The 15,471-nt window shown below is 42.3% G+C and overlaps 1 protein-coding gene across 2 annotated transcripts in view; it reads right to left on the bottom strand.

Moving 5' to 3' along the window:
- LOC127585085 (dedicator of cytokinesis protein 7-like) overlaps positions 1 to 9,618 on the bottom strand; it is a 133,303-nt gene extending 123,685 nt beyond the window's left edge. For both annotated transcript variants that reach the window (XM_052042247.1, XM_052042248.1), the window contains exon 1: positions 9,548 to 9,618. In XM_052042247.1, coding sequence (XP_051898207.1) covers positions 9,548 to 9,594 — 47 coding nt within the window. In that variant the 5' untranslated portion in view covers positions 9,595 to 9,618. The remainder of the gene's footprint in view (positions 1 to 9,547) is intronic.
- Positions 9,619 to 15,471: the final 5,853 nt, after the last annotated feature.

Genomic DNA, 15,471 nt, shown 5'->3' with positions numbered 1-15,471 from the left:
TCTAAGCCCCTTCCCTCTGTATCCCTATTCGAGTGCTTTGTAAATTATACTATTGTACCTGCCTCAACCACTTCCTCTGATAGCTCATTCCATATACTCTGCATGAGAAAGTTGCCCCTCAGGTCCCTTTTAAATCTTTCCCCTCTCACCCTAAACCTATGTCCCCCAGTTTTGGACTCCTCCTACCCCGGGGAAAAGACTGTTACCATCCAGCTTATCTATGCCTCTCATAATTTTAAATACTTCTATAAGGTTGTCCCTCATTCTCCTACATTCCAAGGAATAAAGACCATCTGATCAAAAGTATGTATTTTTTTTAAAAAGGGAATGAGATCAACCATATAAAAAAGTCAGAGACAGAGAGGGAACACTAAAATAGATGTGCTGTTTTGATGAAGAGTCTTTGACTTGAAGTGTTAACGGTTTCTCTTTCCATAGATGCTGCCTGACCTGCTGAGGGTTTTCATCGTTTTCTGTTTTTATGCTGTTTCTCCTTCTCCATTCCCTGTCCTCCATCACCTCCTTCAGTATGTTTTCACACGGGTGCACTACAATACATCTCTCTCAATAAAGACACATGTATTTGTATTTTCTTCTCACATCCAAGACCACGCACAATCTGCAACCCCTCCAAGGATTCCTTCCATACTTCACAAACATCCATTCATTCATCACCTCCCTATGACCCTAGCTCACTTCATCTTCCTCCTCCACTTGTCCACAATATGCACATCCCATACATCTCCACACACAACTAATAGCCACTTGCTAGCCTCTAACAGTGACTACATTTCAAAAGTACACCATTGGACACAATGTATTTTGGAATTCACCATGGTTTGAAAGGTACCATGTAAATGCAAAACTTACTTTCTTTAAAAAGTACTCTTTATGTCTCTTTCTATAGCATATTACACTAGGGTTTACAGGAAGACTGCATGAGGAATACCAGGCAGCAAAGCCCAGACCCAAATTGTCAACCTCCACAGAGATTAAATGGCCCGACAAAAGTGAGTGTGCCTGTGATGACAGATACTCCACAAAAGGCATCACAAAGTGAGCTGTAAAGTGACAACACATGGAGAGCTATATAGAAAACCTCTATATGGTTTTGCGTTAAAATAGCATCAGTGTCCTTATTTTGTCACTGCGCTTCAATTTGCAAGCTTTAATGTATCCGCTCATCCACTATGACTCTAATGGGTGTGTCTGTCCAACAAAAAAAAGCTGGGTAGCTAAAATGATAGGTGGCAGAAATTAATCTAAAACAGAATGGCAAGTCCTTTGCAGTAGCGGGATCTGTGAACCTTTAGTATCAGAAGCTGGTACTGCTGACAGAATTGTGCTGCTGATTTTCCTAAGCCAGGGATGTATTCAGCCTAACAGCACTGCCGCCACCACCATCCCTAGTCACAAATGGCCAACTCAGCATGGACCAAATATCGAAAAAGCATGTTGTCAATTTGCAGTGCTCAGTTATTTAATGAAACGGAACTGGTGTAAAACAAATAATTTCTGTGCATTTGAAAATCATTTTAAAATAAAATGAGAGGGACTGGAATATCTTTATTAATCAGTCAAAATAGGGAACAGCACAGTATATACTAATATTAGCAACTAAAAGTTTTGTTAAATATGAAGGATTTAAACCAATTTTCACAATATAGTTCTCCTCTAAGCTCATACATTTACTTGAAGCTTTGTTAAATGTGAAACATCAAAGACAAATGGTTTATATCCACACAACATACTAAGAAACAAAACTATGACCAGACAGTATATGAAAATAAAGATCATTTATTCTTGATAATTCATTTTTTGCATGAGATATCAATTATTCATTCAATTTAATTAAGCAATGTAAAAACAGCAAAGTGGGAATTTAATGATTAACACATAGAATCATAGAATACTTACGCAACTTGGAATTGAGCAGGCAATGATCACAATTAGAATTGAGTACTGTAACATTCTGATAATCTTGCACTTTTGGGACTACCAGTGCCAAACTAGCAGATTTTCCAGACTATTGGATGCTATTTTTATGAGTACCCAAACATTACTTTTATTTCACTTTTTACATGTTATACAATAGTATAATCAATTTTCAAATGAACCCATGAGTTTAAAGGGAGGGGAAAATATACAAGCACTCTAGTCACTGGCCGCAGCTACAAGTCTACCCACATTCCTGATTCCTGGTATTCCAGGCACCAACCCGGGCTTCAGCTGCCCACGGCCCACGGTTCAGACCTCGGATCCCCGGCTCTGGCAGTGCACCCCACTTGCGGTCTGGATCCCCAGTTCATATTCTGGACAAATGAATCAACCAGATGCCAGACCAGGAGGATTACCGAACAATCAGATGCCGGATCATTGGAATTTTACCATATAGTTTAAAGTTGGGATTAAATTTATTCAATCTCATTGTCAGGACTGCAGAAAATTGAAGGAACAAGAGAACATCCTCAGCTTCTCTTTGCAATCTCAAAGACTTTATCATGGATATTTAATGAATCTGCAGAGTAAAGACCCACATTCATAAATTCCACAATTATTATGGATGAAGGAGGCCACTCATCCATCTTACGTTCAACAATCTACAACTACCATACACTTTCCATTGAATTATCTGCTAGAAGTGACCCACCAATTTTTGCTTCCACTAATTTTATCTATTCTCCCTTTTTCAATGAAGTCTGCCTGAGATATTCAGACTTCGACGTGCTCCAGGTCTGCTTCTACACTATTTGGAGTTCAAATTAGTTTGCTGAGAAGCAAAAACAGTTACATACTGTAACCTCAACAGCCTCAGTTATCATTCAAGCTACAGTAAACTATAAAGCATTCTCAGAACATCTGCAAATATAGACAAGGTGCAACCATTCGAAGCCATGCAGCAAACAAAAACACAGCTGTATTGATAATTAGTCATTGACTCGCTGTTGAAATGCTGCAGTTTTATTTGAGAACAAATGGGTTGGTGTGTCCTTAACTCTAACTTCCACAAATTCTGAGCAGCTTCTGTGTCTAGAATGAGGATTTACTTTTATTCTCTAAATCAACCATGGAAAAAAAGAATGCATTTTATGCATCTATCCATGTCATTATTAAGCAGCTCCTGAAGCATAGATGAAACAACTTACTCTTGCCTAACAACAACTTGCACTTATGTAGAACTTTAACATACCTAAACATCGTAAGAGCATTACCAAAGAAAATATGACTATGACAAGATATCTTAGGACAGACAACCAAAATCTTGATCAAAGCAGGAGGTTTCAAAAAGATTTTCAAAGAAGGAAAGTGAGGTAGAGGGGAAGGAGGCAAATTCCTAGAGCAAGGTTACCAATAGTGGAGCAATTAAATTTGGGGAAGATCTGGAGAAGGACATACATCATGATTGTAACGCTGAAGATTACAGAGATTGGGAAGAATGTGGCAAAGTAAAGATATGAAAATCCAATTAATGTGTTTTGAAATCCAAAGCTTAGAAGAGGTTAAGGGAAATAGATACAGTGTACAAGTTAATAATGATAAAAGGAAAGAGTCCAACTCCTCTGATTTTCCCTCCCTTGACCTGAGGAAGCACGCATTGCTGAAAAGGCACAATGTATCCTGCTCATGTTGACCGTTACTTCCTTTAAACTGGAAGCGAGAAATAAGGAATACAATGAAAACAAGACAGGGATATGACTTAGAATTGTGCTAAGGAATGCACAGCATAAGTTAAGTACATAAAGTATTGCATAATTCTTCATGTGTTCATTTATATCATGTATTTAAAATTAATCGACTAAAATTAACTATAACATTCCAACTTATAGACTGCAGTGGCTTTGCCTTTATACTGCAAGCATCCTCCCATATTTCACCCCTTGTCACCACTGTGATTCCATTATAACCAATTAATGTCATAATGTCAGTAGTTTTACTATAACAATTCAAAGGAAAGGAGTGGCCAGTGTGGAATGTTAGGGTGAATCTGCACATTGGGAATAGGTGTAAAACTGAATTTACATTTCACATTTACATTTCTACTGATTCTGGATAAGTTAGAAAAGCTTCCACATAATCAGAATTGGGATAAACAAGCTATCCCAGAAAGAAGTGTAGTAAAACTACAATAATCCGCTATCCAAAATTCCTGATGGTTCAACATCTGGCTCACTGCTAACGCTTGGTCACTTGCCATCAGAAGAAGCTGGTGGATTTCTTCTGGGGCTCGAGGAAGCTCTGAGTCTCTGGTGCAGTTCTGGGTCTCCTGACTGAGGGCAGTCAGTCACTGGTGTATGTCCGAACCCAGTGGTTCGCCTTTGGATTCTGCAGAGTTGCCTGTGCGTTGAGCATCCTCCCATTTGGTGTATGCAAGCAATGTATTTTTTTCTGCCAGGGCACTGCCTTCAGGATGACATGCAGTTCTCAATGGCAAGCATCTGCAGGAGTTGCCTGTCTTTTACTGGGACCTTTTCAGAGACTGGGACCTAGTTGCCTCCCCCGCTGATGGAAGGAAGAACCCTGGCTGCGAGGGAAGCCAGACAAAGGGATGGATCAGATAGTGGAGGAGTGAGCTGCATGCCACCAGGGCTTGTGAGTGTGGGGTGATCCCAACTGGGCTGACCTCTCTGCTCGGCCAAAGTTGCTCATTGGAATCAGCTCCCAAAACCTCCTCAGAGCCAGTCCCACATTACATAAGTCATCTCTTGGAAATGCCCTCATGCCATTCCACACTGCATGGAGGTGTTTCCAGTACCAGCTGCTCCTGCACATTCTCCACTTCCTCACCCTCATCTGCCTTCCAGACATGCCAGGGTGATCCATTCTGCTATCTGGCAGTGGGGGGGTCCCGAGATGAGGTCCCTCTAGAGGAGTCCTCCTCCTTCACATCAGGACCTAGGGTGGAGACTGATGCACAAAGCAGTGCCTTGCAACAGTTTTTTAAGTTGGTTCATGGACTCACTTGGGAGACTTCCTCATCAGTTTGCTCCTGTGCCTGGCCAAGGTGGTCATTCACAGGTCCAGCCATCATGCTGTTGAGGGTTCACCAAACCAACTGCCTGCTCCTCGTCCGAGGATACGTCTGTGTCTGGGTATCCCTGGGGAGAGAGCATGTGGTGTCCACTGGCTCCCTGGAGGCCTTCTGGGACCATTGGGCACAACATGGACTGAACAAGGATGGCATTATTTTAACTTTATGTTCATTTTCTAAATACTGAACTGAGAATGTTGTAAATATTGGAAATATGTTAATAGACCATTTATTTGTTTAAAAAATGGATGATATTCACCACAATCCTTTACAGCTCATGGGGGCCCTGGTTTCTTTAAACTGGCCAGGACCGTTTCCCGCACTCCCTTTAAACTTATCACATTTACTAGAAAATTTATTATAATACCATGTAACATCTAAAAAAGTAGATTAAAATTGTGTTAGGAGTACTAATAGGAATAATATCTAATAGTCCTGAAAATCTGCTGGATTATCAGAGTTTTACTGTATAGAACTTGTATCTTAGAAATAAAACTGCTGGAATAATTTTAAATATGAGTTTGATAAAAAGCACCCAATCAGAAATATTTTCTTGTTGGTCCTTCACACAGAGCTGGGAGAACCATAAAATTGCAGTCCCTACAGAGTCACACTCTGAACCGCAGGTTATGTTGAGAATACAGAAGTTCTCATCTAGTGACTAGAAAGTATTTCCCTCTATCATTCACCATTCTTCCTCAGCCAGATGGCTGAGGCAAAAATTATTTTCATTACCTCAAGACTCAATGCTCACCATCCACAAATTTGATGATGTGTTGTCTCAATGAAACAACTAGAGTTATGTATGACAGTTAAATGTAGTTAAAAAATTACCCTGATAATGGCATTTATGAAAACAACTACTTGCTTACATAGCCTCTAATGCAGGAAATTGATCTTATGATCACTCAAAAACTGACTGAGCCAAAGAGGAGAACATTTGGAGAGATAACAAAAAGCTTATTGAGAGACAATTTCAAAGATAAGAGGTAGACAGAGAGTTTTAGGAGGGGAATTTTAGAAGGAGGCTGTAAATGCTGGGGCAAAAGAAGGGATGGGGACAGAGCTGGAGTAAAAGAGATCTCAGGGTGATATACAACTAGAAGAGATTACAGATAATGAGCGATAAGGGTACATGGGCAGCAGGTGGGCTGGACAAGAGTAAAGCTGGGTAATGCTACAAAGGTAGATGTCAGTGACCTTGACAATCTGGTATTGGAAGATCACTTCAAAGTTAGATAAAACACTGAAATTGCAACTAACCTGATTCAACCTGAAACAACAGTAGGAAGGAAAGTGCGACACATATCAAGGGAAAGAGAAATTATATATCCAATGTTTAGTTCAGTAAAATATGACAATAAATTTGGATGTTGCGCAAGAAAGCCAAGAATGCAGAGGCAGTTAAGGAGTTGGCATCTGTGGTGGTACTGAGTTTGGTGTCTTAAATACATAGAATTTTATATCATGTCTACATATGGAGTCACCAAAGAGCAGCACAGAAATGAAAAACAAAAGTGGTGAAAGCCACTGACAAATCTCTGGAATATTCCACAGGTAACAGGTTGCAGAAGGGCAAGAACCCACTGGAAGTATATTCCTTGGCTATGACTGTATAGGCCTGTATGGAATAAGTTGAGGGGATTTCACTTGGGTTGACAATGGACAAATGGCATTAGAGGAGCCTGCTGTTACTGACTGTGCCACAGTAGGATGAGTATCACAAGGTCCAGTAAAGGTGAATCATTCAACATCATTTTGCTAATGTCTCTCAAAAGTCTAATTCCTTTCTGAAGAATGCTACGTAGGCTCCAGAATCTCAACCAAAACCAGGCACTGATCACTTGAGGGCATAACCACCAAGTCCTAACCAGTCCTCGCCAGTGTGCTTCATATCCATGTTCACAAGAGCATTGCTGTATTCTGGCCAGGACTAATTCTCCCTTGTTAATCCAGGAGCACTTAAATCAAATGCAACCTCCTGTGCTTCTAGGATTCGCACAGACTAGCTCTGTTATCAGAAATGGCTCACCAATGTTTTAATTAAATGGCACATTAAATAAAAGATAATGGTAAATGGGAGACTTAATTTTGTTTTAGAATTCTGAGGTTACAACCACTTAGCAAAGCTTCCCAAGCGATCATTATTTGCATTTGTTTCTATGATTATCAGGGACTCTAATACTGCTGTATTAAATAAAGCATGAGTTGCACAGACAACGTTATTAATGGTATAACTAGTGTTAAAATGTTTGCCTGTTAATTTATGCAAATAAGGCAAGAAGCAAGGATGCAGTTGAATATGTTCTAGTCAAACTGAATTACATTGGAGTGTATGAGAATAGCTAAACAGATAAAATATTTGTAATAATTCATGTGAGATTTAACATTACGAAGGACATCCACTTTCATTTAAATATAGCTTTTAACATATTAAAACAGGAAGAAGTCAAAACAAACTTTGATACCACTACACATAAGGAAACATTAGGACAGATAACCCAAAATCAGATTAAAAAATGTATAAATGTTAGGCTAAGTCTTAAAGAAGCTCAGAAAGAGTCAAGAAGTTACCTACAGTATAACGATGAAAATCAGGAATGTGCAAGAGGCTAGAATTGTAGGCAGAGATCTGTGGGATTTGGGGGTAGAGGAAGCCATGGAGATGGGGTGCAGTTCTACATTTAAAAACAAAAACTACTTAACTCTCTTTGAACAGCAAGGCAATGAGGCTCAGCCCAGGATCAGAATAACTAGCATCACACAAACTCAAATATAGTAAACATGAGTACAGGTGATATCTTTCACCCTATAATGAGCTTGAAAGTTGGTTTAGAAGAACAAGGATTCAAGCACTTTATGCGACATTGGATTCAAACTATATTTAATATTTTAAAATCAATTTCAACTATGAACCTCTAACAGAAACTTAGAAATTCAATAACCTACTTCATTGTTGTTAGAATTATGTAATATCAAATCTTCTGCAAATAATCTATTCACTTCAACAGAAAGACATGCCTGATCAGAAGCAAGGAAGCTTAAAAGAAAATGAACCTTTAAAATTCCCCACAATACTTCAAAATATCAATTTTTTTTTCTTTCTTGTGTCGCAATGAAAATAACATTTGTAGATACATTGCTATGTAAGAAAGGCTTGTCTAATGAACATAATTCAATGATAAGTTTTTTTGTGTCTTCCTCATTTTAATATAAATCAAGCCACTATTTCCCCTGATATATGTTTGTACGTGCAATGAGTGTCAACATGAGCCACATCAACTAAGAAAGATCCACAATCTCATCCTAAATTTGCTAAAATTTAGCTAGAAGGCTAATTGTCACCAGAAACAAGGGTGGGATTAAATTAATCAATTTTCCAGCTGGCAAGTGCCATATTCATTTGTAGAGGGTCTGAGCTGAAACGGTTCCAATAGTTAATTGGACATCTGATACAAGAGTCACATTAACAAAAATGGAAGCTACCAGTAAGGTAATCGGAAGACTGTTCTCCTTGGAATAAAAGGTTGAAAAGAGATTTGACAGAGATGTACAAGATCATGAGTGGTAACTAGACAAAAGCTGTTTCCAGAAGGTTCAAGAATTAGGGAACACGGATTTAAGGAGAAAGGCAGAAGAGAGAAAACTTCTTTTAATAAAGAGGGCGATTATGATCGGGAACTCACTGCCTCTAAGGGTGGTGAAAACAGTCAATCAGGGCTCTCATAAAGTAATTGGTTAGGATGAGGAAAATAACTTCAAGGGATACAAGGAGCAAAATAAGACCAAATAGACTGCTGCATGAGGAGCAGGCATGGACTTAATAGGCCAGATGGCCCCTTCCAGTGTTGTGATGATTCTAAAAGGTGGCAATATCCTTGGACCGAACCCCAGACTCTCGGGATAAAGCGCTGGGAAGAAGGTGAAGGGAAAGAATAGTGGTGACAAGCACTGAAAAGGAATGGGTGAAAGAATCTTGAGGAAGGGAACGGCTGGAGAAAAGAACTGAGTTCACCTGTGCTAAACTAGTTCTCAACCATTACTTAATCTGGCACGGTTAATCAGACGGAGCAGGGGCTCTCTCTCTCTCTCTGGCCGAGCTCTCCAGCAGAGGGGCCGGTGCAGGCAGCCAGCCTACCCCGGGATGGGGGAAAAGCACCGGGCACGGCTGTAAACAAAGCGGCGGGGCTGCTGCCATGGGCGTCTCATCCCCGGGAGCCACCACCAGGAAACGGTCCCGGCTCCCGGCCGCTCAGGTACAGGCAGCCGGCTCACACCTGAGGCGGCCGGGGCCCCGCTCCCCGCCCGGCCCGGCTCCCGCCGCTTTCCCCCCATTGTTTTCCGCTCCTGAGGTAAATTTCGGGATTCCTCTGACTGAATTGAAACTCCCACAGTTTAACTCCTCTTCCCTTCCCCTCCCCCCCCCCCAACCAGGTGCCAAGGCTCCTCAAGCCGGAGAAAAGTTGCCGCCCGGAGGAATTTGCAAAACTTCCCTCCCAGCCGTTCGAGCCAACTCACCGGTTAATTTTCTGAGCGAACGCGCGGCGCTCGGTTGAAGTGGCCATGGTACCGCCGACACGAACCCGAGCGGCGGCTCAGCCCTCTCTGCGCTTCGGCAATCTTCGGGAACGTTCGGCGAGCCGGGATCGAAGCTCGGCTCGGGCCTCGGCAATCTCCGGGAGCCGGGATGGGGGAAGCTCGGGCCTCGGCAATCTCCGGGAGCCGGGATGGGGGGGAAGCTCGGGCCTCGGCAATCTCCGGGAGCCGGGATGGGGGGGAAGCTCGGGCCTCGGCAATCTCCGGGAGCCGGGATGGGGGAAGCTCGGGCCTCGGCAATCTCCGGGAGCCGGGATGGGGGGGGGGAAGCTCGGGCCTCGGCAATCTCCGGGAGCCGGGATGGGGGGGGAAGCTCGGGCCTCGGCAATCTCCGGGAGCCGGGATGGGGGGGGGGAAGCTCGGGCCTCGGCAATCTCCGGGAGCCGGGATGGGGGGGGAAGCTCGGGCCTCGGCAATCTCCGGGAGCCGGGATGGGGGGGGAAGCTCGGGCCTCGGCAATCTCCGGGAGCCGGGATGGGGGAAGCTCGGGCCTCGGCAATCTCCGGCAACTAGATACCAATGTTTTTTTACACAAGATTATTTTAATCAATAGTAAAATACAGTTTCCAGGTAAATGGGGGGGGGGGGGGAAGACAATTTAATTTCAAGTGCAGAGTATCCACTGGAACACTTGATCTTTTTTCCCAATTGAAATATATTCTGTGCTTGGAGGAAACTTTACAGAATTGTTTCAAACTCTTCGGACTTTGTGGAACCATATGAGGAAAGGAGGATTCCGTCTATTTCTCAATGACTCCGTCAGACCGCTTCTAGGTAAGAGGTGGGTAGGTTGATTACCTGAGGGATGACTTCTTCCAGTGCTATGATTAAAGTATTCTTCGTTCAAGTAGCCCCAGGAGAGAAGGATAAATAGACTGGCTTCTTGCAAAGAGATGGGTGAAGTATGACTAAACAGAAACTATTAAAGGTTTTAATAGAGACAATATAGAATGCATGTTTTTATTTATGGCTAAGAGCAAAACTAAAAACTAGCAATATAAGATTACTATCGGTAAATTCAGCAGAAGAAATTTATTTGGAGATGCAAGAGACTGCAGATGCTGGAATCTGGAGCAACACACAAAACGATGAGGAACTCAGCAGGTCAGGCAGCATCTATGAAGGGAAATGGAGAGTCAATGTTTTGGGTTGAGACCACAGCTTGGTACGGCAAGTGCTCTGCCTGTGAACCCTAGAAACTGCAGAGAGTTGTGGACACAGCTCAGCACGTCACGGAAACCATGGACTCTGTCTATACTTGCTGCCTTGGTAAAGCAGCCAACATAATTAAAGATCCCATCCACCCCAGACATTCTCTCTTCTCCCCTCTGGCAGAAGGCAAAAAAGCCTGAAAGCACGTACCACCAGGCTCAAGGACAGCTCCTATTGAATGGTTCCCTAGTACGATAAGATGGACTATTGACCTCACGATCTACTTTGTTTATGACCTTGCTGTCTATCTGCACTGCACTTTCTCTGTAATTGTAACACTATTCTGCGTCAACACACACGAAGTGCTGGAGGAAGCAGGTCAAGCAGCATCTATGGAGGGAAATAAACAGTGGATGTCAAGACCCGATCTGTTTATTTCCCACCATAGATGCTGCCTGACCTGCTGAGTTCCTCCAGCATTTTGTGTGTGATTCCAGTATCTGCAGAATCTCTTGTGTCTCCACTTTATTCTGCATTCTATTTTCCCTTGTACTACCTCAATGCACTGTAATGAATTGATCTGTATGAACGGTATGCAAGGCAAGGTTTTCACTGTACGTTGGTACATATAATAATAATATTCTGATTCCAAGACCCTTCATATTTACCCAGTGGTGACAATGTGAAGCTTCCTCTCACTGCGAGTAGTTAGGGTAAATGGATGCATTTATGCATAAGAAGGAAAGGAGGTTATTGCAGAGGGTTTGATCATGAAGGATTCTGAAGTGCACTGCAAACAATAGAATGAAATGACTGAGTCAAATATCCTCATTCTGTGCTGTAAGTTCCATGTTGCTGTTCAATTGGACTGACAAAGATACAAAGCTGGGAGCTCGAGGAGGGAATATTCTAACCAAATTCCTGATGATAACATGGCTGAAAGGGTTGAATTGGACGAGACAGCATAGAGACACGAGAGACTGCAGGTGCTGGAATCTGGAGCAACACACAATCTGCTGGAGGAACTCAGCGGGTCAAAGTCGAGTTTATTGTCATATGTACAAGTATATGTGTGCATGGGTGCAATGAAAAATTGATTAATTTTTTTCAGCTCAATTCATTACACAGTGCATCGAGGTAGTACAAGGTAAAACAATAACAGTGCAGCAGCATCACAGACACACAGCATCAGATAAGCAGCATTTACAAGAAAAACATAAATTAAACATAAAAATATATACAATTTTTACAAGAATGAACACCATTAGAACAAAAAGAGAGTCCATTATAGAGCAAAGTGGTCACAGTGTTGCTGAGGCAGTGATTAGGGTTATGTCAGTTGGTTCAAGAACCAAATGGTTGAAAGGAAGTAGCTGTTCTTGAACCTGGTGGTGTGGGACTTCAGACTTCTGTATCTCCCACCTGATTGGTAGCTGCGATAAGGTGGCATAGCCTGGATGGTGGGGATCTTTGATGATAGATGTTGCCTTCTTGAGACAGCACCTCCTGTAGATCCTACCAGTGATGGGAAGGGATATCCCTATGATGTACTGGGCTGAGTCCACTACTCTCTGCAGCTCCTGTCGAGCAGCATCTGTTGGGGAGAAAGGACAGCATGGACTTGGTGTGAGCCCTGTTGCATGTACATGGTTAGTGTGGGTGAGGCGCAGGGCAAGAGACTGTCAAATTGTGTTTGACCAATTTGATAGAATTTTTTGATGAGGTGCTAGAGAGAGTTAATAAGGGCAATGAAAGATAGTGTGGTGTAAGTGGGCTTCTGGAAAGCTTTTCAACAAAATTGACGCATGCACGATAAAAGGGACATTGATTGCATGGATACTTGGATTGGCAAAGTAACAGTCAGAGGGTCATGGTGAATGTTTGTTTTTCAGACTGGGGGAAGATGAATGGGGGTGTTGTCAGAAGACTGGTTTTGGGACCAATGCTTTGTTTTTTTTGAACCAGATTTGGGTTTGCATGCCACAATCTCTAAATTTTGGATGATACAAAACTGACCAATATTGTGAACGCCTGGTTAAGATGGTGGTAGATTACAGCAGGATGTGGACTGGCTGGTGGAACGGGCAGAGGAAGTTTAATGTAGAGAATTGCCAGGGGATGTATTTTGGAATGAAGAATAAGGAGAGACTTGTAAAAAGGATGCAGGAGTGGGGAGACCTGAGAGTACAGCTGCACAAACCTTTGAAAGTGGAGGGTAGATTGACAAAACAGTTAGTAAAGCATCTACAATTTGGGGCCTTTACATAGAGTATAGAAGCAGGGAAGTTGCACTAAACCTTTGTAATCATTGGTTTGGCCTCATCTGGAATATTGTGTTCAATTCCAGTTGCCACGTTACAGGAAGGATGTCGAAGAATGGTTTCTGGGCTGAGAGACTGCAGACACAAGGATGGATTAGAGAGGCTGAGACTGTTTTCTTTAAAAGAGAAGCTTCGTGGGGAGAATTGATAGGTGTATGACATAATGAGGGGTCTGAACAGAATAGGTAGTGGGAGGTTGTTCTCTTTGGTGGAGGGGACAGGATTAGAGATCATAGGTATGAAATAAAGAGGCAGAATTAAGAATGATGTGTGTCAAACCAGTCTCGTGGAATGTGTGGTTGGAATCTGGAATGCACTACCTGCAGGCATGGTGGAAACAGGTTCCATCGTGGTCTTCTGGAGGCAATTGGATAAATGTCGGATTTTGAAAAATGGATTTTGACGGAAGGTGAATTGTAAAGTGAAAGTAAATAACATAGAACAAATTGTATTTCCAGAGGAATCGGTCTGAAATTATCCTTGCTCAGAAAATTGCTTTACTGACTTTATCAAATTATGTAACTAATAGATCATGACAGCATTTTCTTATGTACTTTTTTTTAAACATGTTATTTTGTGAACCCAGCCCTTATTTATTATTACTGTCAGCCATGGCCCATGGCTGACACTGGGTTCATGGTTCAATTCCCACTCCAGGGATTTGTGTGTAAAATTTAATCAGATACTGAGAGAGTGCTTCACAGTCTGAGGCTTCAGAGGTCCTGCCCGTTGATTTGAGGTAGCCCTCGACACTGTTGAACAAGTGGAGGGTATACTCCCTGATTTCCTGCTCCATATTTCATTCAACATCGCTAGAGAAAATTCTGTTCTATTCATTGTGATATCACTACTTGTGGGAACTCACTACGTGCAAATTGGCAAGTACTTTCCAAAGCTGCAAATAATGATGATGTTGGAAGTATACCATTGACTGTAAAGCACTTTGAGATATCCTGAGATGGCATAAATAAGGTCTTTTTCTTTTTCAACTTAAACTCATTAAGAACATACCCAACAACATACAACTCATAGTACACAAATTCTAATTTGAACTTTTCACAGACACATGAACTGAAGAAATGGTTTGTGAATATAGAGAAAATAAATTGTTTGGATCTTGGACTCTCCTTTAAACTTTACTGTAAAACAGTGAACTGGGCGATATCAGAGCTTTGACAGATCAAGGGCAAGGTTATCATCAGTCACCGATGTGTAGCTCCTAGCAACTGGATCAATAGCAGTGGCTGAAGATCCACAGTTCAGCCACAAAAAGCAACTGGTCTGAATAGATTATGTCAACGGACAGAAACCACTGAGAAAGTTCAGGAGTAATATCCAGGGCACTAGCAAGTGAAAAGCATAAAGTGGTCAGCTGTTGCCCTCTCGTGGCTGAGGCAGCTCACAGCTCTAGTTTTTACACAGTAGGAAGCACACTTCTTAAAAAGCACCTGCTTTATTTTACTGTTACAGCTAGTGTATGTCAGATTCTCTACGTCTTTTCCAATCCCAGAATTTTCTCTTAACTGAAGGGTCAACAAGCAGGGGGCATGGATTTAAAGTGGTTGATGAAAGAATTAGAGGGGAATGGGAGAAATCCTTTCACCATGAGGATGGTAGGGTTCTGGAGCTCACTGCCTAAGAAGGGGATAGGAGCAGAAAGAACGGTACAGTACAGCACAGGAACAGGTCCTTTGGGCCACGGTGTGTGTGCTGAACACGATGCCCAATTAATCTAAACATTTTCTGCCTGCATATGTTCCATATCCCTCCATTCCCTGAATATTCACGTGTATTTAAAAGCCTCTTAAACACCACTATCTGCTTCCACCGCTACCCCTGGCAGCCTGTTCAAGGCACCCACCACTCTGTGTTTATATAATTTTTAAAAATCTTGCCCTGTACATCTCCCTTAAACTTTCCCCCTTCACCTTAAATGCACGCTCTCTAGTACTTGACACTTCTACCCTGGGGAAAAGATTCTGACTATGTCTATGTCTCTCATCATTTTATAAACTATCAGCTCTCCCCTCAACCTCCCAACGCTCTAGAGAAAACAACCCAAGTTTGTCCAACCTCTCCATGTAGCACATGCCCTCCAATCCAGAAAACCTCTTCTTCACCCTCTCTAAAGCCTCCACATTCTTCCTGTAATAGGGCGACCAGAAATGTACACACTACTCCAAGTTTGGCCTAACCACAGTTTTATACAGCTGCAACATGATTTTGTTACTCTTGTACTCAATGCCCCAACCAATGAAGGCAAGCATGCCATATGCCGCCTTTACCACCTTATCTACTTGTTTGGCCACTTTCAGGGAACTGGACCCTAAGATCCCTCTACATCAATGCTGTTAAGGGTCCTGCCATTAACTA

The sequence above is a fragment of the Pristis pectinata genome, chromosome 31 (assembly GCF_009764475.1).
Source record: "Pristis pectinata isolate sPriPec2 chromosome 31, sPriPec2.1.pri, whole genome shotgun sequence".
Taxonomy (NCBI): domain Eukaryota; kingdom Metazoa; phylum Chordata; class Chondrichthyes; order Rhinopristiformes; family Pristidae; genus Pristis; species Pristis pectinata.
This window is presented reverse-complemented; position numbering and strand designations above follow the sequence as displayed.